At 31.3% G+C, this 22,567-nt stretch overlaps 2 protein-coding genes across 2 annotated transcripts in view; both read right to left on the bottom strand.

Moving 5' to 3' along the window:
- Positions 1-2,480: 2,480 nt before the first annotated feature.
- On the bottom strand, positions 2,481-3,529 carry LOC115885990 (mitochondrial inner membrane protease ATP23 homolog). Its single transcript, XM_030905024.1, has 2 exons — positions 3,074-3,529; positions 2,481-3,017 (listed from the first exon to the last, which is right to left on the bottom strand). Exons 1-2 carry the CDS (start codon positions 3,428-3,430, stop codon positions 2,592-2,594), a joined length of 783 nt encoding a protein of 260 aa, XP_030760884.1. The 5' UTR covers positions 3,431-3,529; the 3' UTR covers positions 2,481-2,591.
- Positions 3,530-7,358: 3,829 nt separating this feature from the next.
- Positions 7,359-22,567, bottom strand: part of LOC115885965 (alpha-tubulin N-acetyltransferase-like) — a 73,416-nt gene continuing 58,207 nt past the window's right edge. The window contains exons 3-7 of the mRNA XM_030904999.1: positions 20,964-21,135; positions 16,412-16,590; positions 13,262-13,367; positions 10,555-10,604; positions 7,359-8,086 (exon numbers count right to left, since the gene is read on the bottom strand). Of these exons, the coding sequence (XP_030760859.1) occupies positions 7,702-8,086; positions 10,555-10,604; positions 13,262-13,367; positions 16,412-16,590; positions 20,964-21,135 (892 nt within the window). The 3' untranslated portion in view covers positions 7,359-7,701. The remainder of the gene's footprint in view (positions 8,087-10,554; positions 10,605-13,261; positions 13,368-16,411; positions 16,591-20,963; positions 21,136-22,567) is intronic.

The raw sequence follows: 22,567 nt of genomic DNA, 5'->3' as shown, positions 1-22,567 counted from the left end.
ACTTTTTAAGCTTTTTATGGCCTAAAATTTTTAGAGCTGAAATGAGATGCTTTTGAAACTATATTTAAATTTATACTTAAATAAAAATATAAGAATGTATATATATTATTGATCACAAAGAGATATTTACAAAAATGTATAAATATTTATTTAAAATTTCTTCAAGTCCTTCCTTTGTTACTTATTTATGGACTTTTAGATATAGATTTACTATAGCACAATGCTTAAATGTATGAAAAAAAAACTGTCTGATCAAAATGGCACCAAAGTATTTACTTACCCAATTTTTTTCATACAGGTTGGAGCCTCTCATACGCCGCGGAAGCTCCAAGGAGAAGGGTAATTTATATCGAAATGAAATTTTGGCAGCATATGTAGGTCAACTGAGAGCATTTTATAAAAATATATAGAATTATATTGGATGTCCCCAAAAAAAGTTACACATCAAAGTTGTGTTTTTTGTAATAGAACACCCTATATATTAATTGATTTTCGGATTCTAGGAAAAAAATTAAGGTGAGTTTTATTAAAGAAGCATATACCTAAAATGTAAGGATTTTGAGATATTTCACATTTTGTGAAAACGAAGAGTAAATTTTAAATTTCAATAACAGCTACCTAAATTTTAGTTGACCTTGTATAGCCTGATATTTAATTACAGTAACCATTGTATGTTAAACCAAATTGAAATTTGACCCGAAAAGTTATACAGGATGAGACAAAATTAATATGGAACAATAGTCACTTTTAATAGCAAGTTAATACTTTTTTCTAAATGGAACACCCAGTATATTTTTCCGGTGTTCAATGAGGAATCAATATATATCTTCAAAATATTATTAAGGTTGCCTACCCCTGAGACAAAGATTTTCCCGGATATTTTAATTTTTATGATTTTGCGTCAGTAAATCTTTAATATTTGAAAAAATCTATGTGGCTGTGTGATATACCTTTTATTAATTTCATAAAAATTAAAGATTGTAGAGTAAAATACTCAAGGGTAATAAAAAGATACACGTTTAAAACATATTTTAATTATTACAGAATTAAAACTAGAAGTAAACCTATAATTATGCGACAAAAATTAGCTAGATGAAATCAAATGCTCCAAATGCCTGTATAACTGTATAAAATTATTGTCTTTTCAAAATGATCTTTTCATTTTAAAAGGCATATGTGGTGTTCTACCTCGAAAAGCAGCTATAATAGCTTCGCTCATGTCGACACTAGTTAGTCGAGTTTTGTAAACACTGTCTAACATATCCCCATTAAAAAACCCAGACTAGATAAAATCAGGATCATTTAAGTATTCTATTAGGTGGTGAATGCAGTGTGCATTCACCAACTAATCATCATATCAATTCTCTCTGATGTAGGATAATGTACATTTTCGGCAAATTTCTGAGAAATTTTTTTGTTTTAACTGACATAAAATGATAATTATAGTTGTTAAAGTTGGACTAATTAGACAGCTATGTTGAAGTACTGTTGAAGTAACGTCAGGCCATATCACAGCCACCTAGATTTTATCAAATAATAAAATCTACTCAGATCAAATCATGTAAATGAAAATATCTAGGAAAATATTTGTTTGGGGGGTACGCAACCTTAATAGTATTTTGAAGAGACATGAATTCTCCACTGAATATCGGAATAATATACTGGGTGTTCCGTTTAAAATAAGAGAGTAACATGCTTGTAAAGGTGACCAATGTTTAATATTAATTTTGTCTCACCCTGTATAACTTTTTGGATCAAGTTTTAATTTGATTTAAAGTACAATAGTTAATTTAACTACATATTAGGCTATACCGGGTAAATTCCAATTTAGGAAGACTTTATTGTATTTTAAAAATTGTTCTTTATTTCTAGACAATGTTAAATATCAAAAACCTTACATTTTAGTCATATACATCTCTTATAAAACTAACATTTATTTTTCTCCCAGAATCCGAAAATCAATTAATATATAGGGTGTTCCATTACAAAAAACACAACTTTGATATGTAACTTTTTTTGGGGACACCCTGTAGAACTCTCTATATTTTTAAAAAGTGCTCTGAATTAACCTACATATGCTCATAAAACTTCATTTCAATACAATCTGTCCTTCTCCTTGGAGCCTCCGCGCCGTATGAGAGGCGCCACCCTGTATATTAGATGTAATATTTATTGAATATTTCATTGACCAATCCTGGAGGAATTGTTTTAAGAAATTTTCAATAAAATATACTTAAAATTATGATCTTTCTAATATTAACTTAAGTTGTCCAATGAGCTTACATGTTAACTGTATGTCAATTCAACTGAATATTCGAAATAAATCAATATGTATGTGAAAGATAAGATTATTGTTTATGTACTATACCTAAATGTGATATACCAGTCTATTTTATCTTTGTCTAAAATAAATGAATATATAAATCAATTCTATCGTTGTTCTTTTTGTTGTCATATTTTTGAATAAAACACTTTTAATATATTCATTCGACAGAACTTTTAATACTAAATTTTTCTTTAATAAATAATCACAATTTTAAAGAAAATATATCACAAGTAGAATTACACACTACAAATTACATTTTTCTTTGTTAGCTATCAACATACCCATAATAAATGCCATCTTCATAAGCCTTGGTCATATCATTACTACTCCTTCTTAGTCTTCTTCCTAACGGTTCTAAGTCATTGTAACACCGATCAAAGACCCGTTCAATAGCGTTAATAGCTTCATTTTGTGTAATGTTCCTCACGGCTAACATGGAAGTTAACGCTTTGTTTTTAACACAATTTTGATGGGTTGCCTTCATGTTAAATATCGAAGTATCTCCATTAACCCAAGCCGACATAAAGCTACAGTGTGCTAGATTAGCAGCTCTTATTTCCGTACAAGCCAGATGATCGATGTTTTTGAAGTCTAAGTTGTTGCGGCAAAAGTCAAACATATGTACCATTTCATGTAAAAGAACTCCCTGGATGATTCCTTCCTTCGAGGCATTATTGTGGCAAATTACAACCTAAAAGAAATGTTAAGTTTCATTTTGTTTTTATAAAACAAAAACCGTATACTAACCTGGTTTAAGACGGGATCAAAGCCTCCACTAACTTCTAATGAACATTCCTCACAGCTAATATGTCTACGGATATCAACTGGACAACCTGAAGATTTTAGAGCGCCTAACATCAACTTGACGATAGGGCTTTCTTTAAAGCACCTGTAAACGCCTCGTTCGCACTTGATTTTTTCCAAATTCTCGCTGCCCTTTCCAAGGATATAGTGTGTTAAAGGTGTTGGTTTTTTTTCTTGGCGCCGCTCAGGGTACAAATCGTAACCCCACTGCCCGGTATTACGGTCCACAGGTGTTGATTCTTTCTTATTGGTGTCTTGTTTTGATGATTCAGGAACATCTTCTAAGTCGACAAAAGTCATACTTCGTTTCTATGTTATTTAAATAAAAATAAGCACACATAGAAAAATCGCACATCGAATGCAGGTTAAGTATCTTTTCAAAAATTTTAGAGGTTAGGTTTCAATGTCAATTCGATTTCTGAGACATCTATGTGGAAAGCTCGTAAGCTGCCGGATTTTATGACAGTTTAAACGTACGTAGTTATCTGTAAATTTATTTTTGAAAATGAGATATTTTAAAAATATTAAAATGCTTCAGACTTTAGTGTTCGTAAACGGTCTGTAAAATATAATAATTTCATTTTTGTTCTTTACATCTAGTAAATTTATACAGCGTACAGGGTATCCCATTTACTTTGTAAAAAATGTCAAGTTGCCGCATTTATTTACTTATTTCCTAACATCTCTGCTAACATTGTCATTTGTTTTGACACTTTAGTTTTGTATTACGAGCAATTACGAGTTTTTGGTTTAAATCGTTTAAATAAATAGTGTTGTGATACTTTAAGCTTGAAAATGTTTACTAGCAGACGTTGCAATCCAATATTGTTCTTTTTCGAACCTCTTTTAGTGCTAAAGTGCGTACAATATTGCTTAATAGCCGTAAAAAACTCATCGCAACTTTATTAGAATATTTTGAACGGGAAAGCGGTAGTAATGGCCCTTTATGTCCCTTAAGTGCTGTTAAGAAGGTGAGTTTTGTTGATGTAATAATAACTGTTTATATATTTATAATTATAATTTATTTTTGTTTCCTAAAATATTTTGATTAAAAGAAAATATATAAAAGTGGGCAACGGTTGTGCCGGCCAAGCTTAATAACGTGACTAAAAGTTTATTTCGTATCTTACTTATTACACACAAACTAATTATAAATTATAACTTAAAAAGTTGAAAATACGACCCAAACCCAAACTTACGTTTTTTAAAGCGGATACCATGTATATTATTTTTCTATTTCATTTGTCTTGTTATTTGTCTTGTTATGAACTTTCTAAAGATATATAATACACTCTATATTTACTTTAATAAACAAGGTAAAAATGCATTATTTAACTTTTTAACATAGGCTGCCGGTTTAAATTAAGTAATTAAATCTTTCAAATAATTTATTCGACATCAAATTTTGGTTATTGGCCATTCCACGCTACTTATATACAATTTGATCGAAAAGAAAACGGCGGCCGCGATGGCTATGAAAGGAAGATCGTTGTCATTTTATTTATATAGTACTATTATTTATATAGTACTATATTTATATAGTACTAATAGTACAATAGTATGATTAGTACAAATATTTTAGGGCTGGTAGATTTCGATAAAAGAGACATATTTTCTCTTTACCGTTTTTCATCATCTATAATCAAGGATTTAATCTATTTATTTATGTTGCCATATTGTGAAGATACTACGTTTTTTAACTAAAAATATTAAAAATATTTCTATTTTTTTAAAAAATTCAGAATTTTCAAAAAAATCTCTGGAAAAACCTCATAGTTTCTGGGGTCGAAATATACCCCCCTTAAAAATATTTGCACTTATTTAAGACTCGCCCTGTATATGGGGAATGTCACTGATCGTCATTTCTAAGCCAACTGGACGCCGGTTTTCGCGATCATACTGTAGTTTCTCTGTATATAGAATGATTGCACCAATGTATTTCAGAAACTAAGAGGTCTAGGAAAAATCTTTGTGTAGTATCTTAATTTAGTTTCATAAAAATGTAGCACAGTGATGTGAAATGCATGTTTGTATCTCTTACTCAAAAACAAGAAACCCTGTAAAACATACTAAAATAGGACACTCTGTGCACTAACGGTATAGGTATACAGGAAATATACTGGGTGGCTCCTGGCATACATCCAGAATCTCCTCGAGAATATCTAACATAAATTGTTTAAAACTCTTGATTTTTTGCTGAATGCACTCATTTGTAGATGAAAATTAATATAACCAACCGTTGTGTGGTTACACTGATTAGTTCCGTCTACTAAACACAAAACGTTGTTTACAAACTTATAGTACTCCTTGGAGTATTCGTGTCGTATTAGGGGCGCCACCCTGTACATACAACAAGTTAAAAGCAAAAACAGAAAATTAGTGCAAGATATTTTATTCAGAAATAAATTAAATATACATATGTTGTATCATAACCAAAGGTAAATCTACTTAATTAGCAGTAAGCTATAAATATTTATCTGTTCTTGAAGTTGAACTTCAATATAGTAACATTAAATTAATTGGAGCTGGATCTATGTACGTAACAAACATGTTTAGAAATGCTGTAATACAAAAATTGAACATTTTCAATAGAGGAGATGTACCCTTAGATCTGAAAGGCACTGACGACCAGGTCGCAGCGACCAGCCAACAGTCAGGCTTGGTCGTGGTCGTTAGTGCGCGTTGTACCATTTGATTTAATCAATGACTCAAGAATACAAGGACATATAGCACCCGACACCAAATTGTTACCATGGCACCAAACAGTGCCGTGGCCATATATTTTTCTTCACTTAGCTGCTTGAAGGGATATTTATAATTTTGATAAATGTTTTGACTACGCCTATGGTGTAGGCGGTGGTATCATACTAATTAATTGCGAAAAAAACGTATTAAAATGTTAACAAAAGGTACAAAACTAGTATCGACGTATAGCATATATCAAGTGCATCAGTAGTATTAGAAAAATAATTACCAAATTCAATAAGAAAACGCTAAAAACGTGACGTGGACTGTTTATTTACTTATGAAACGCAACTCCTGGCTCCTGGCTCTTTCTTATCGTTGCGGCGTTAAGTGTAAATGAAAGCTGAACACATCACCATTGTAATAAAGTTTATACAAAGTTTACTACACACAACAAATTATTAAAAATCGCTAAAATTGTCGCTGTTGACGAGGTGGTGAGTGGTGACTCATCCGTAGGCTCCAAAATGATGGCGTTTAACGTAACAAATTCTTCTGCAGTCCGTATATGGGCGTTACATGTCCTTGTATTCTTTAGTCATTGGATTTACTGGTCCAAGCGACCGTTGGCTGGTCGCTGCGACCTGGTCGTCAGTGCGTTTGAGCTTTTATGAATTGCGCTGTATAATTGAAGTAACCAGCTCTGTCTACTTATCTTACACTAGAAACTTTGGTGGTAAAAATCACAATTAGTTTTTTTTTCAAATAAAAAAGAAATGCTTCTATAAAATACCAAATAATTTTTTCCAGTGAGATTCGTTTATTTTTCCTAAAAATATTTTTAATGCGGTGATTTTTGTATTAACAGAAGTTATATAATTAAATAAATAAAAGAAAATAAGCTGTTATAAAATGTATAAAGCCCTAGACGGTCAGCCATTTCCAATTGTAGCATGACAATGACAAATTTGATTTTTTTTAACAGACTTTTACACTAATTTTTATTGTTTTATTTATTACAACTATTATACCTAATACCTAATAATTGTATAAAGTCAAATTTACTATCTTTTTATTTTTTTTTAACTTTTCACTTAGTATTTATTACATTGCAATTTTACCTTTGTAACGTAACAAATGCAATATTTAAAAGTAAGTTTAAAATATAATATGCAGCTCATACGGATTAAATTAATTACTTAAGTCTATAATTGCAATAATTTACATAGTTGATAAAAAGTATATTATTTTATTAGATGTCAAAAAGTACTTCAATAATTTTGTACCAGATCTATGAGTTTTTTAGGACTAATATTTGGACTAAATTTTCTCGAAAAAAAAAGACATAATTTAAAATTCCCTTACAATACGGAAATAGATTGAAGTTTTTTGATTACAGTGATATATAATTTATATGGTTTTGTAACAACTTGCTCGCTATTTTATGGTAAATGTTGAAGCTCTGCAAACCTTAATCAAGCCTTAATCAAAGCACGTGTGTTTGGAATTTTGGGTGTGGATTAACACATAGGATCGGGCTAAGCCTTAGGCAGATTTCTGAAATATAATATATATTTTCTTCGGCCACACACCCGCTTTCCCCGACCCCTGATAACAACCCGAACAGTACAGCGTAATAGACTATTAAATGGGTCTGGATCCATTTTGTCCATGTGCCTCAACTAAATAGTCAAAGAAAATAAAAAACCATAAATTAGCCACTTTCAAAGAATTAAAACAAAAGTTATCAACTGCTAACAAAATTTTAAAATAGATACCAAATTTTATTTTAAATATTTCATGTAATGACTGAACGTATAGGGCAAGCATTATTACAGTTCCTTATAATTTAAAAGTTAAATGCCTATAAGTAACGGTTTGTACCCTTACCACAACTTATTGTGGTAAAATTTCAAGTCAAAGTACCCTTGCTCCGTCAGTCCTGGAGTACTTCTTCCTGGAGTAACGATTCCCGCAGCCTCAATCAGAGGACTCTTCGACCCCCTGGACAACGGCGAACCCCCCAGCGCTGCAATATCGATCTTCTCCATGTCCTCCTTGATTTCATCCATGTTTGCCACGTCGCCATCTCCGTTTAGACTATCTGCACCGTTTTCCTTATCATGTTCGTCTTCGTTTTCTTCAAGTGCTTCGATGTTGCCATCGATAACATCGTTGCCGTCTTGTTGAGCAGTTTCGGGGACATCTAAGTTAAGAGATTGGGGTCGATCGGGCTTGGTGGCGTTGTGGTTCGCTTGGTGGGCCTTATCACTGGAATAGTGTACAAAATACTGGCTAGGATAGAGTATAATATGCGGTGCTAGTGTTTATTGGGATACTATTTGAGTCCTGCAAGAAAACAAAGAAAAAAAGCGAACTTAAATGAAAATCAAGACAAACCAAAATCACATAAAAACAGAGCACAAGTTTAATTAAAATACAGCGTTAGGATTTTAGTTTGTACCACATTTAACAGGCTTTAACTTCTTTATTTTTTGAACTTAAAAATTTGCTGATAAACAAACTACAGAGTTTTAATCAATCTCCAATAAATTTATTATAAAATTTGTATACGCAATAATTGTCACAGTTATTAAAATAAAAGTATTTCATTTTTAAAGATATGTTATAATTGCGAATTGTGTCTAAAAAAAACGGCGTTCAGTTGGTTTGGAAATGAACATCAATGACATTCCCCGCATAATTTTACGTAATATAAAATGACAGTGATCTTCATTTCATAGCCATCGCTGGCCTGGTTTTTTCGATCATAATATTGTATTAAATTGCAAATCTTTTTGCAACTTCACAATTACATTGCATATACCCTTTCTTAGTCTTAGTCTTGGTTTTGCAGGGTCCAGTCTTGGTCTCGGTCTTGTTGCAAGACTGCAAGTGTTGCATTTTTAAACAGATTATTTCTAGAGAAACTTTCTACGTAAAAAATATTTAAATAAATAATATTTTTAGTAAGTTAATGTAAATAAAACCATAAAGAAAGAAGTTATTAGAATATTTATGTAAAATTTTTGCTTTTCAATATGTTATAAACTCCCCGGCACAAAATTCCGCCGCCCCAAGCTTAGTCAAAAGTTTGATATTTCGTAACTTTTGAATTTGTAATCCGACTTTTATGATTCTGGTATTAGTTTGTAGATAAATTTGTTGGCATTAATTTTTTAATATTTTAATGAAACTTATATATTTCGGTTAGATGGGTTTATACCGGGGTAAATCAAAACTTCGTTTTTTGCAATAAATTCAAAACACCCTGTGGAAAAAATGAAACGGGAATTTTGGGTAACAACTTTCCTGTAATCTTAGATGTATTCCTAACATTTCATTTTTTGAATTATACTATTATTTATATTCTTTTATGAGCTACACATTTTTAAATAAAGTACTCATTTTTTTACAATCTTGAATTTGTTGAAAATGGAGCTCTCAATGCCCACCGTTAATTTGAGGATGTCCTACAAGAAGTTGTCGTTCCATTTGCTCCTTTTATTGGAAATCAGTTTATACTGATGCATCATAATGCGGGCCCACGTTGCGCGGGGTAACGATCTTTTCTTGATCTATAGCTTGACATTCATCAATCTATAGAATAACTACCCTTATTCATTCGATACGACGAAGACCTCGAGCTATTATTGCTGCGAGAGGTGGACATACACGCTATTAAATTATTATTTTTGTCAATAAAAGTATCTCTGAAATCAATACTTTACTTAAAAATGTGTAGCTTATAAAAGAATAGAGATAATGGGATAATTTAAAAAATGTTGTGTTAGGAATTCTTTTAAGATGTCAGGAAAGTGTTTTTTATCCAAAATGTCCGTCTCATTTTTTCCACAGGGTGTTTTGAATTTATTGCAAAAAACAACGTTTTGATTTACCCCAGTATAAACCCACTTAACCGAAGAACATAAACCATTAAAATAATAGAAAAGAATACCAATAATTTTATCTTTACACTGATACTATAATCATAAAAATCGGATTACAAAATAAAAAGTTATGAAACATCAAACTTAGTCAAATTTTTAGGGTGGCGGAATTTTGTGATGGGGAGTATATTAAAGCAACATTTTTTTTTATTAGCAATAGTTGTGAAAACACTATTTGTAGTTAATAACTTAAAACAATGATTTTGAACAAATAAGTACCTAATTTCTATCACATAAACATAAAAAGGAAACCACCAGAGTCTTGCATTGCCTGCTTGTCTTGGTCTTGGAGAAGTCTTACACTAGTCGATCTTGGTCTTGGTCTCGCAGATCAAACGCTAGTCTTATGGCGCATTCTCACGACTCGTTTACTTGACAAACATTTGTAATTGGTATACAGGGTATACATGGTGCGTCGGGCATCTATACAGAATTTCTAAGTGATTTATTATAGGAACTACGCCGCATTCTCGCCAGACCCTGTATGCCAAAAAAAATACTTGCCAGTAGACGAGTCGTGAGAATACGCCTTTTACACAAAATGCAAGACCAAAATCAGTCTCGCTCATCACTAGAGTGAAGTTCTAGGTCAAAATAATAAAAAGTTAACACTTGTTAAAAGTGGAACAAAATCAAATGCCAAAACTGTAAATATAAAGAAATAAAAATAGGTAATTCCAAAACAATTAAAAATTACGGATAAGTTGAATGAAAATAAATAATAAAGCCGTGTTCAGATAAAAATATGCTCATGCCGTTTACAATGTTGCCCGATTGTAGCTAACTTACCCAGACGGTTCGCTGTTTCGTTTAATGACTGGTGAGTCGTTATGAATGATCTGAAAAATGGTTAAATAATATTTAGTTTATTAATATAAATAGACGTGGTAATTGTGTTATTGGTGAATAATTTAAGCTTAGATGTTACCATATGATCAACTTTTTAATTAGAATGTGTTATAGAAACATTATACGTTACATATACGTTGAGTGAAGAAATAATAAGATGCGTAACCTTATCGCACAGAATATTCTGTGCTTATGGGCAATTTTGTGGCACAAAATATGTCTGAGATATAGCTGGCGTTACTGTTATATGCCCGTGATTTAGTTTAGGTCCTCGCCCCTACGCGCTGATAGTCGTTTCCAACGCTGCGGATAAAAAATACTGTATCGTAGTTCTGCTTTCAGTCGACAGAGTGGCTGGTTTCTGGATACAGTGTTGCAAGAACTACGAACTAATCCGTAGAGTAGGTATAATACGTTAATAATACGGATTTTCTATTATTAGACAAAATTTAATATAATATTATATGATTGAACAAAGAACGGCATCAGAGTTGGCTTGGAAATGAAGATCTCTGTTATTTCATATTGTAAAATATTATGGTAAATTTCAATATTCGTCATTTCCAAGCCAACTAAACGACTTTTTTCGATCATTCAAAATATTCAGTACCTTTAAAAGAATTTTTATTTTTGTTGTTTATTTTATGTTTAACACGATTAAATTTTCAATACTTAAACGCGGATTTTTCATCCAAAGATATTTTCGTCAAAGGTGTTACAGATATTACACATTTTAATATGGCAACAGTGTCGCTTTCAGTTCCTCACCGTCTTCGATATGCTTTTGCTAGCCGAATTAGAGAAAATGAGTGCTTTATGCGTTGGCCGCAGAACAAGTAGAGGCTCAACCGTACAGCACTTGTGGCGTAAGGGGAAATCAAATCAGCATTGTCACGCATTCGCACATTAGGTTGTGTATCTTCCCAATTCTATCAATCAACGGTTAGATCCACTTAAACTAAGGAATGTGGTTTACAAGAGATTTTGAGTGTATGATAATTGCAACTGATTAATTAACATTAGCAACAAAAATCTAAATCAATGTTAATTGTAAGTTTCTGCAAAATAATTAAGAAAATGTCATGTAATATCAACTATACATATGTACAGGGTGGGTCAAATTCGACGCTTTTAAATGGAAACACCCTTTTCTATAGGAGAAAGACAAAAACTAATATCGGTGTCTGGGGGTCAATTTTTGTCAAAAACATGATGGTGAAAACCGCATATCGATATCTGTTACCGTTTCGGAGTTACGGGGTGTTTTTTAAAAATATGAATTTTTAACAAATCGCTGTATATTTTTTGCTATGGAAAATTTTGTATTTTTATGAAAACATTTCCAAAGCACCTTTTTACGTAGAATTTAATGGTTTAAGTATATATTTTTTGAAATTAATGATTTAAGAATTTTCAACAGAAAATTTGATTTTTTATATGGGACACCCTGTATATTTTTAATTTATTGAAAAGAATTTAAAATTACCTTTCCAAAAATATAACACAATTGATATTTTGCTCGATTCCTCTTTCAGATATTAGAGTATATAAAAATTCGGCACCGGCTGTAATGCAAAAAAATTCTAGCTGTGAGCATCAATTAAAACGAAAATGATATTTGCTATGAGAGATGCAGAATTTTATAACAATTTATAATATATTTAACCAACATCAACACATTTAAACTATATCTAATAACAATAAAAATAAACAGCAAACCAAGACATGAGATTTTGCTATAGGTTTTCGACATATCGACCGTCTTCTGTTATGGACAAACGGGGCAGTTTTTGAACATTTCTCGCGGAATTCATTAACTCAGTGGGGGTGAAATATATCCTCTCATAACTGCTAAGTATTTTTAATTCTTGTCTAGATTATACGGAAGAATAAGGAACCTTTATTCTTCCGCAAATATATCCATCGGATTAAATCAATAAGCACTAAGTCAGGCGGCCTCGACGGCCAACGGCTGGGATCTTGGTTAGCTATTTAATTATTCTTGAAATTGGCTGCAAAAATTTGCTAATAACTTCAGCGTTCAGAGGCGGTGCGTCGTCTTGCTGGAAAAATATGTTTTCGAGATCCATTAAGGGCATATCATCAATAAGGGGTCCAAAGCCTACTAGTTAAAAGGGGCGAAATTTCAAAATTCTATATTTCGAAGGGGATTATAATAAAATATCAAGTGTGCTATATTTTTGGAAAGGTAATTTTAAATTCTTTGCAGTTAATTAAAAATATATAGGGTGTCCCAAATAAAAAATCAAATTTTCTGTTAATAATTCTTAAATTATTAATTTTATAAAAAAATATACTTAAACCATTAAATTCTACGTGAAAAGGTGCTTTGGAAATGATTTCATAGAAATAAAAAAATATCCATAGCAAAAAAGTTACAGCGATTTATTAAAAATGCACATTTTTGAAAAACACCCCGTAACTCCGAAACGGTAACAGATATTGATGTGCGGTTTTCACCATCATGTTTTTGATGAAAATTGAGCTCCAGACACCGATATTAGTTTTCGTCTATTTCCTATAGAAAAGGATGTTTCCATTTAAAAGGGTCGAATTTGACTCAAACAGATTAATTAAAAGAGTATTATATTCGTTTTGTTTAATAATAAAGATGAATTATTAGTACCTGTCCCATACTACAAGGTGGTCTAGGAGCAGCATATCGTCCATATGGGGATGAAGAATAGTTCTGTTGTAAATGGTTAGATGATTGTTTATTTCTTGGAGTATAACTATTAGGAACAACAAAAATTGTTAGACTTGATCAATAAAGCACTCAAATTAATAATAATATAAAATAATAGTGTCCTCAACATCTCAACAACTGTTTTGTTTGCTTGAATTGTAGTTATGTGTGTTATGAATATGTATGTTAATTGAATATTTATATATAATTGCAAAATAAAAACACTGATTAATCACAATAAACCAAAACATCTCACTTTTGCACTGGACGTGCATCTCGCTAACCATATTGCATCATCAGCAGATGATTAAGAGTTGAAAGGAGTTTTAATCATCTACTGATGATGCTAACATGGTTAGGTTAGCGAAACAAGCGTTCAGTGCAAAAGTAAAGTGTTATGGTGTATTGTGGCGAATTAGTGTGTTTATTTTGTACCACCGAAAGTTCCAATCTCCAACTATAATATACATCATCAAAATATATTTGATTTATCTGTATCTTTAGAAAATAGACAAATGTATAATTAAAATTGCTTGTCAATATATATATATATATATATATATATATATATATATATATATATATATATATATATATATATATATATATATATATATATATATATATATATATATATATATATATATATATATATATATATATATATATATATATAAAATATAAACACACTAATTCGCCACAATACACCATAACACTTTACTTTTTGCACTGAACGCCGCTAACCTAACCATGTTAGCATCATCAGTAGATGATTAAAACTCCTTTCAACTCTTAATCATCTGCTGATATATATATATATATTATATAATATATATATATATATATATATATATATATATATATATATATATATATATATATATATATATATATATATATATATATATATATATATATATATATATATATATATATATATATATATAAATTCTTGCCTTTTTAGTTGTGTATTTTTCTAATTTCGAAAAATCGAAAGTAGAGAAAAATTAAAAAAAAAATAAAAAAGTAAAGAAATTGTTTTGCTTGTCGTAAAGGGGGAACCAAGCTCCACTCCCACAACCGGTTTCTGGGCCTACCCTTCATCAGGTGGGCTGTCCAGGGGCTGGTTCTCACCGATACGGCAAGCAAAACTTCTTCTATATCTACAGACGATGTCGTAAAGTGTCGGTGAGATATTAGTGCATCTCCCGTCAAAAGATGGTAAAGAGCGTTTTTCGGCCCGCTCAAATATATGAATGAACAAAATTCTTACAGCTTTAGTGTATATTAATAAATAATATTTTCTTGCCTTTAGCTGTATTTTTTCTAATTTCGAAAAATCGACAGTAGAGAAAAAATTAAAAAAAAAAAATAAAAAGTAAAAAGAAAATTGTTTTGCTTGTCGTAAAGGGGGGAACCAAGCTCCACTCCCACAACCGGTTTCTGGGCCTACCCTTCATCAGGCGGGCTGTCCAGGGGCTGGTTCCCCCCTTTACGACAAGCAAAACAATTTTCTTTTTACTTTTTATTTTTTTAATTTTTTCTCTACTTTCGATTTTTCGAAATTAGAAAAAATACACAGCTAAAGGCAAGAAAATATTATTTATTAATATACACTAAAGCTGTAAGAATTTTGTTCATTTCATATATATATATATATATATATATATATATATATATATATATATATATATATATATATATATATATATATATATATATATATATATATATATATATATATATATATATATATATATATATATATATATATATATATATATATATATATATATATATATATATATATATATATATATATATATATATATATATATATATATATATATATATATATATATATATACGAACACAATCTACCGGGTGCGTCTCAAAAGTGGTTCACCCCTATAACTTTTTTATTTTTTCAGATAAAAAAAAACGAGATTTGGTATGTTAGTAAATGACATGAATTAGGATTGATTGACGCATTCAATTGTTTTCGGTCACTTCCTGTTTCACCGGAAATTAATACAACTTTTGATTTTTAAAGGGCACCCTCGGTATTCATCTTTTTATTTTATTCGATATAAAATGACACTCTGAACAAAATACCAGATCATATGTCATTGACATTTTCGCTTAAAAAAAATCGAATTTTAAATTTCAATCTAGAGTGCCATGGATGTGTTAAAAACACTAATTTTTAATGAAGGAGCCTTGGAAAAATAGATTGGATTGTCTAATTTTTCTAGTGTCTTTTCCTGGCAGGTTAAAAAAAGCCCAAATCGTATTTTTAATCATATCTCAAAGTTTTTCAAATGGAACAAGCGGGGCTCATTAGCATATTGTGAAAAATCATGTTTTACGAATAATTTGGTAACACACATTTTGTATTTCGAGTCAAATTGTCGTTATGAACCGCATGTTACAATTTCAAATAAACCATATCCCAAAATGTCAAAAGTTGACATATGGTATGTTATTCTATTTAGAGTGTCATTTTCTTGAAGCCCTCTTCTGAAACTTTTGAAAACAATTGAATACGGCAGTCAATCTTAATTTAGGTCATATACTAACATATTAAATAATGTCGTTTTTAAAAAATTAAAAAGTTGGGGTGAACCACTTTTGAGACGCACCCGGTATAAATCTCTAAGAGTCTTAAATAAGTGCAAATATTTCCACAGTTGGTAGGACTCGATAAATGTCCAAAATTGTTGAATTAATTTACTTTGAAAATTTAAAAAATAAATATTTTTTTGCTTTAATTTTGAAGTGGTTGGACATTTCCTCTGTGTACCTTGCGTGCCTCTGAAAATTAAAAAATCTTCATAATATTTTTTTTGGTTCATTTTCTTTTGTGAAAAACCTCACAAACGAGTTCCTGGGGTCAAAATATACCACTCCGATAAATATCGCACTTATTTAGGACTCACCCTGTATAATTTAATATTAACAAAAGCACCATGACTTTAATACGATAAATATAAATTAATATCTCACAATAAGGTTGTTCCTTACACACACGCGTACAAATTTGGTTTCATTAAAACAATTTTAAAATTGTTATTAAAACAGATTTTTTACCTTTGATCTGTGTTAATCGATCTAGGACTATCCATAGACTTAGGGAAGAAACCATCAAAGACGACGAAATTGTTCATCTGCTTTATAGGATTATTTAAACCATAGTGTTTGTTTAGAAAACCTAAGAACTTGTCACTGGGCCTGTCTATTGCCATTTTGACTGGTTCTATTTGCTGCTTCTAGAAAGTAAATAAAAACAATTATTAGGTACATCAATCAACCTCTCTAATCAGAGTTTTTTGTAAAAAATTCGTAGGCAGATAAAAATAATGAGCTAATAACGTTGTTTTGGTTATGCCGATTGGAATTTTAATTTCCTCGCAGTCTCATTTTTTATTGGCCACCCAAGGAGCAAAAAGAAATTCTAAAAGGATTGAATTATTTTATAACAGTCGAATAGCGTTGTCTTAAGAACTGCTTGATTTTATTAAGCGTTTGGTTTCGACGATTCTGTTTTTTAATAAAAGTTGTCATATTATAGTTATTAACGTAATAAGGCCGATAAACAACAAATAACGGCCGGGCTGAAGTTTGTGATCCGAGGCGATAGCCGAGGATCATAAGCAGCCAAGGCCGTTATTTGTTATCGGCCGTGTTGCGTTCTAGATTTTTCGTCATACTGCAGATTTTTTAGAGCAATAAACACTACTATTTAATAACAAATTTTATTGAACAATAACACAAGTAAGGATAAAAAATACATAATGTCTTATACTAAAATTCATTTTTCATTATAATGAACATGGAAATTAAAAGTGCACTTGTTGTTCTTAGAAATCTGTAATCCTTCCCAGGGATTTACAGATTTTATAGAAGAAGATGATGCTACTGAAGAATGGCAAATATTTGTATCCACTAAAGACACATTATTTTGGAGCTATCATGAAAAGTTGATTTGTTATTTTCATTCTTTTGGAAACTGATTTTTCTATGTAAGTTTCTGCCACTGTTGAAGACTCCCATCCTCCTAGCTCCTTTAGCGATAGTAAATCACCACCATTTTCGGCGAGCATGGTTGCTGATGATCTACGAAATGAATGCCCTGTATAACGTTCTGGATTCTCCAAGTTCAAAAATTTTGCAATTTTCTGCGGTACGCTCCCGATGGTATGTATACCGACGATTTGCTTAACACACTTGCCTTTCTTGTAACCAATGAAAAATTTTGGATTGTCAAAGTTACGAGGACGCAGGTTGATGTATTTTTGTATAAACCATAGGCATCAAACGGAAGGCCCGTTTTTGGAATAAGAAATTTCCTATCTTTCTTATTTTAGTATTTCTTAATGAGACAAGAATATTTTTCTCCGAATCTTCGAAATCATCAACTGTGAGTGACCAAAGCTCGCTGCGCCTACAAGCTCCAAGAATACCAAGCACCAATACAATTTTTTCGAGTAACCAGGTGTAATCATTGGCATCCAGTAGAAAATTATTTATGTCATTCTCCGACAGAACTTTGGCTTTTTGGTGAATAACCTTCGTTTTTGCGCCTCAGAAACATGAACAGTTTACCAAATCTATGAACAAATATAATTTAGATGAGTATGATTAAATATCGAAGAATATAATGGCTTTTTACCTTGATATGTCGATGTTTTCATATACTCTCAACGCAAGCTTCAGCATGGAATCTTTGTCCACAGTGATGTAGGAGAATACATTTCAGACATTCTTTTAGCATAAGCCAGCAATACCGCTTCATTTACGCTGTTTATACTTCTATCCTGCCGCCACTTCAAAAAATTGTCATATTCCTGCTGATATCTCTCTCTGGTTATAGTCGGAAGTATAATTTTGAGTAGCCGCAGCCGCTTCCTCCTGTATTTCCAACGGAATTTCTCGCGACATCTCGCTATGGTCTATTTTCCCAATTTTTGAAAAGTCCAACTGACAATAAATAGTCATTGTTGCAGGTGACAGACGTTACGATTACCTTAGAAACTTAACGGCCGCCGGCCGTTATGATAACGTCCGGCGGACGTTATATGCATCTTTTCCATTCTGATTTTGCTTATGTTATAATAATATAACAATATAGTATGACGAAAAACTATTTTCTAGTGGTTTTTACAACGTATCCTATAACGCATTAAACGATAATTTCTTTTAGTATGATATAATACTTAATAAGAGAATGATATATGATAACAAACATATTATTTTATTAGACTCTTATACCCACCATGTAAGAGTTCTATAATATTCATATAACTAGATCATTACACATCTTGTGACAACATTAGTCACAAGATCATATAATAGTTACTTAAACTTGTCTTATTAAAGTTGTATTACGTAGTATGATAGAATGTTTTATTGTGTTAAACTACGGTGCTGTATACAATACTAGTTATATAGCCTTATATGATAAAATTGTGATTAACAAAATAAATTCGCTGTAATATCTGCATTATAAAACTGGTAATGTATAATATAACCTCATTTTAAATTAAATGGTATACCTAGTTATTTATTTTGTTATTGTTGTTGTTGCAAAAGTAATATCTACGTACGAGTATAATCAATCACACCTATTATGAATTCTTGAGAAAGTTGGAAAAAAGTTAACAAACGCAGTGGTAGTTATAAAAGAGCATGTAAGAAAAAACTCTTCGAAATTACGGCAAATAATCCCGAGAATTCCCTGTGTTCCCAAAAGCCAAAATCTCTCTAGTTGTCTGGCTTCTTCAACGCATTGTTGCCACGTTGATGTAAAAGTTTTATTCAAAATGTTTGTATTGTTTTATTGTTGTTTTTCCAAGTCCTTAGGTTGCCGCTCACTCGTCGGGCATGTATGAAATGCATTGCGTGCATGAATCCATGAAAATCTGATCATGTTTGTTAGTTTAAATACTAACCAAATGAGATTTGGCAGCATCTATTTGTCACAAATCTCAATATGTCAAAAATAGTTCTATAGTGCCTGGAAATTCTGCGTAATGATATATATTTATCCTATACCGTTTTATTTTACAACAAAGACTTATTTAAGGGATTCATTTATAATAAAATGGTTGCAATATATGGCCGCCATTATATGAAGCAAAATTAAAAACATCAAAATAAATTGTAAAATGTTATTTTTGAAAACTATTTTGTGATAAGATCCCCACATACAGTAATAAACTGTTTAATTAAATTAAAAACAAGAATTTTTGAAAATTTTATTTTATTTTATTGTTTAAATTTATACGTAAACCTTAATCGAAATTAAGGCGCTTTAATTTTTTGCCAGATACATAAGCCATATTTCAACCAGTAAAATTTTCGGCGCAACAAAAATTGTCCCTACTTTTCAAACCCTTAATGATTTTTTATATTACATATTTGTTGTACCTTCTGGCTCTACCCGCCATTTTCACCGTCGAGTAAAGTCTCCTTTTTAACAATCCACATCCTCTAGATTCATTTTACGACACGCTTAAAATATAATTTGCTCCTAATATTCTTCGGTAAAAAATAAAATACTCTTTTACCTCGCTAAATGATCAAATTTTTTTATTGTTAGTTTTATAATAGTTATATAACGCTGTGTAAAATAGTTGCATAGAAGTTGTATACCCTGTTTATAGAACTTCTACACTACTAAACGGTTGTATAAAAATGGGCCTTTTTTGGTTGTAAAGCTATCATATTACGGTCTTATAGCATTTTATACGAATTGCGGTATCCTATAAAAATGATCACATAGCTGTGTATACAGCCTTTATAAAATAAAATTTGCTACTTATATAAACCTATCCACCTGATCAATGATCTCGCCGCTTACAGTGAGGATGACATTTTGGATTTGTCTACTAATCACCATGGTCTTCGTTTTTGAAGTATTAATAACGTAGCCTGTGCTGTTGTCCCTCACTATATTTATCTTATTTAGCAGTTCTTGAAGTTCTTCCATAGTGGAGGCCAGTAAAACAGTATCGTAAATTATTAATGGGCTTTCCATTGACCTTAATACCTTTGGACTCATTTTCGAGAGCAAGCTGGAATCTTTTTTCGTCATAGGTGTTAAAAGACATCGGTGATAGAATGCATCCTTGTCGTACTCCTTTGCTTACTTCGCAGGCTGAGATCGAGACTGTGTCGTTTATCTTCACTTTGGCTGTCTGGTTCCAATATAGTTGTTTTATGATTTGGATGTCCTTCTCATCTACCCCGATTTCCCGTAGTTGTGCCAGGGGTAAATCATGCTTAGCATTATCGAATGCTCTTTGGTAAGGCATCCTGTCGTTGATCATAATATTTCTGCACCAAAAGTTTTAGCGAAAACAAGGCCTCTCTAGTTCCGTAATACAGGTTGTTAACTCGACAATTACTTATAGGGGAACAGAATGGCAACACTGCCTATTGAGAACGCATGCACTTATAGGGTTTTCTGTCGACTCGTCCCGTCCGTCGCGTCGCGTCGTCTAACGACGAGCGGGCCGAGGTTGCCATATTTCAACCATAAAGCTCCTGCCACGAGTAATAAACAAATTAACAACCTGTATATTATATTAACATAGTAAAAAATAGTGACACTATATTAAAATTTATATACAAAACTTACCTCTAACATGTATTCGAAAAGAATTTTACCAAATCCTGATCTCTGTCTAGATTCATGAATGTAAAAATCTAAAACGCACGATGGTGTCACTTGATAATGTTGTCCTTCTCTGTCAAAAACGTACAGTCCCTTTTCTCCAGTCTTCAGCATACCCGTTACAGCGCCTTTGCCACTGTAAAGATAGAAATAATCATATTTTTTAATAGTCAAATATAGACCTATCTATAATACAGATAATGATGAAACCTTTCTTATGAGTCCATTTAACTAGTCCGAAAAAGTAGCAAAATAAGCGTTCGGCATTTAACGTTTTATGTAAAACTGTCTAGGTATTTTTACACAAATGAAAAAGGAAATTAAAGATAAAGGATTATACTATATTCGAATTGTAGCACATTTTTAGACAACTTCTTTATTTTTAAGATTTTGATGGTCAAACATCAAGCAAAATATTTCTTATGTTTGGACTAAATTTTCTCGAAAGTAAAGACATAATTTAAAATTCCGTTACAATACGGAAATAGATTGAAGTTTTGTGATTACAGTGATATGTAATTTATATGGTTTTGTAATAAATTGCTCGCTATTTTATGGCAAATGCTGAAGCTCTGCAAAGCTTAATCAAGCCTTAATCAAATCATGTGTGTTTGGAATTTTGGGTGTGGCTAACACGACGGGATCAGGCTAAGCCTTAAGCAGATTCCTGAAATATAATACAGGATGATCCGAACTGTATTCTGGAAACTTTGGCAGCATATTTTGCAGATAAAAATAAGTACAAAAGTTTGTATAAATGTATGTCCTAAAATGCTTAGTTTTGGAGATACAGGGTGTAGAATTTTCATTTTCATTTCGATTTTTTCCAAATAATTTCTGAAGTAAAGTCAATATTTGGATGAAAATTGGTATCTGGGAGTTTTTTGATATGAGAAATTTGATTTTGATGTCAATATGACTCCTATTTGTAGGGGACGCCATCAATTAGGAGTCATATTGACATCAAAATCAAATTTCTCATGTTAAAAAACTGCCAGACACAAATTTTCTACCAAATATTGACGTTACTTCATAAATTATTTGGAAAAAATCTCTAAATAAAAATGAATCTTCTACACTCTGTATCTTCGAAACTAAGCATTTTAGGACATACATTTATACGAACTTTTTTACTTATTTTTATCGACTGAATATGCTGCCAAAGTTTCCGGAATACAGTTCGGACCACCCTGTATATTTCCTTCGGCCACACACTCACTTTACCCGATCAAGAGCTGAGAGCGACTTGAAAGTACAGCGTAATAGACTCTTAAGAATTTAAAGCCATTTTGAAAAATAATAATTGCTAAAATTGACAATTAAATTAACACATTGCCAGCATATCAACAAATATAGGGTGATTCACGACGATGGGACCTTAAACGTTTTGTTTGAAAAGTTGCTACATCTTTGTCACTTTAAAGGGAACACCCAGTATATTATTACATTTTTGGAAATGTCTTATAGTTTTCGGGATAAAAAATAAAATATGTATATTTACTATTAAATATGTTTATATTGTAGCATTTGAAGTGATAAAAAAAGATGGAATGTTTTTTTATAAGAAT

The sequence above is a fragment of the Sitophilus oryzae genome, unplaced genomic scaffold, assembly GCF_002938485.1.
Source record: "Sitophilus oryzae breed Bouriz unplaced genomic scaffold, Soryzae_2.0 scaffold_465_pilon_pilon, whole genome shotgun sequence".
NCBI lineage: Eukaryota > Metazoa > Arthropoda > Insecta > Coleoptera > Curculionidae > Sitophilus > Sitophilus oryzae.
The sequence above is the reverse complement of the archived record's forward strand: the minus strand, read 5'-3'. Positions and strand labels throughout refer to the sequence as shown.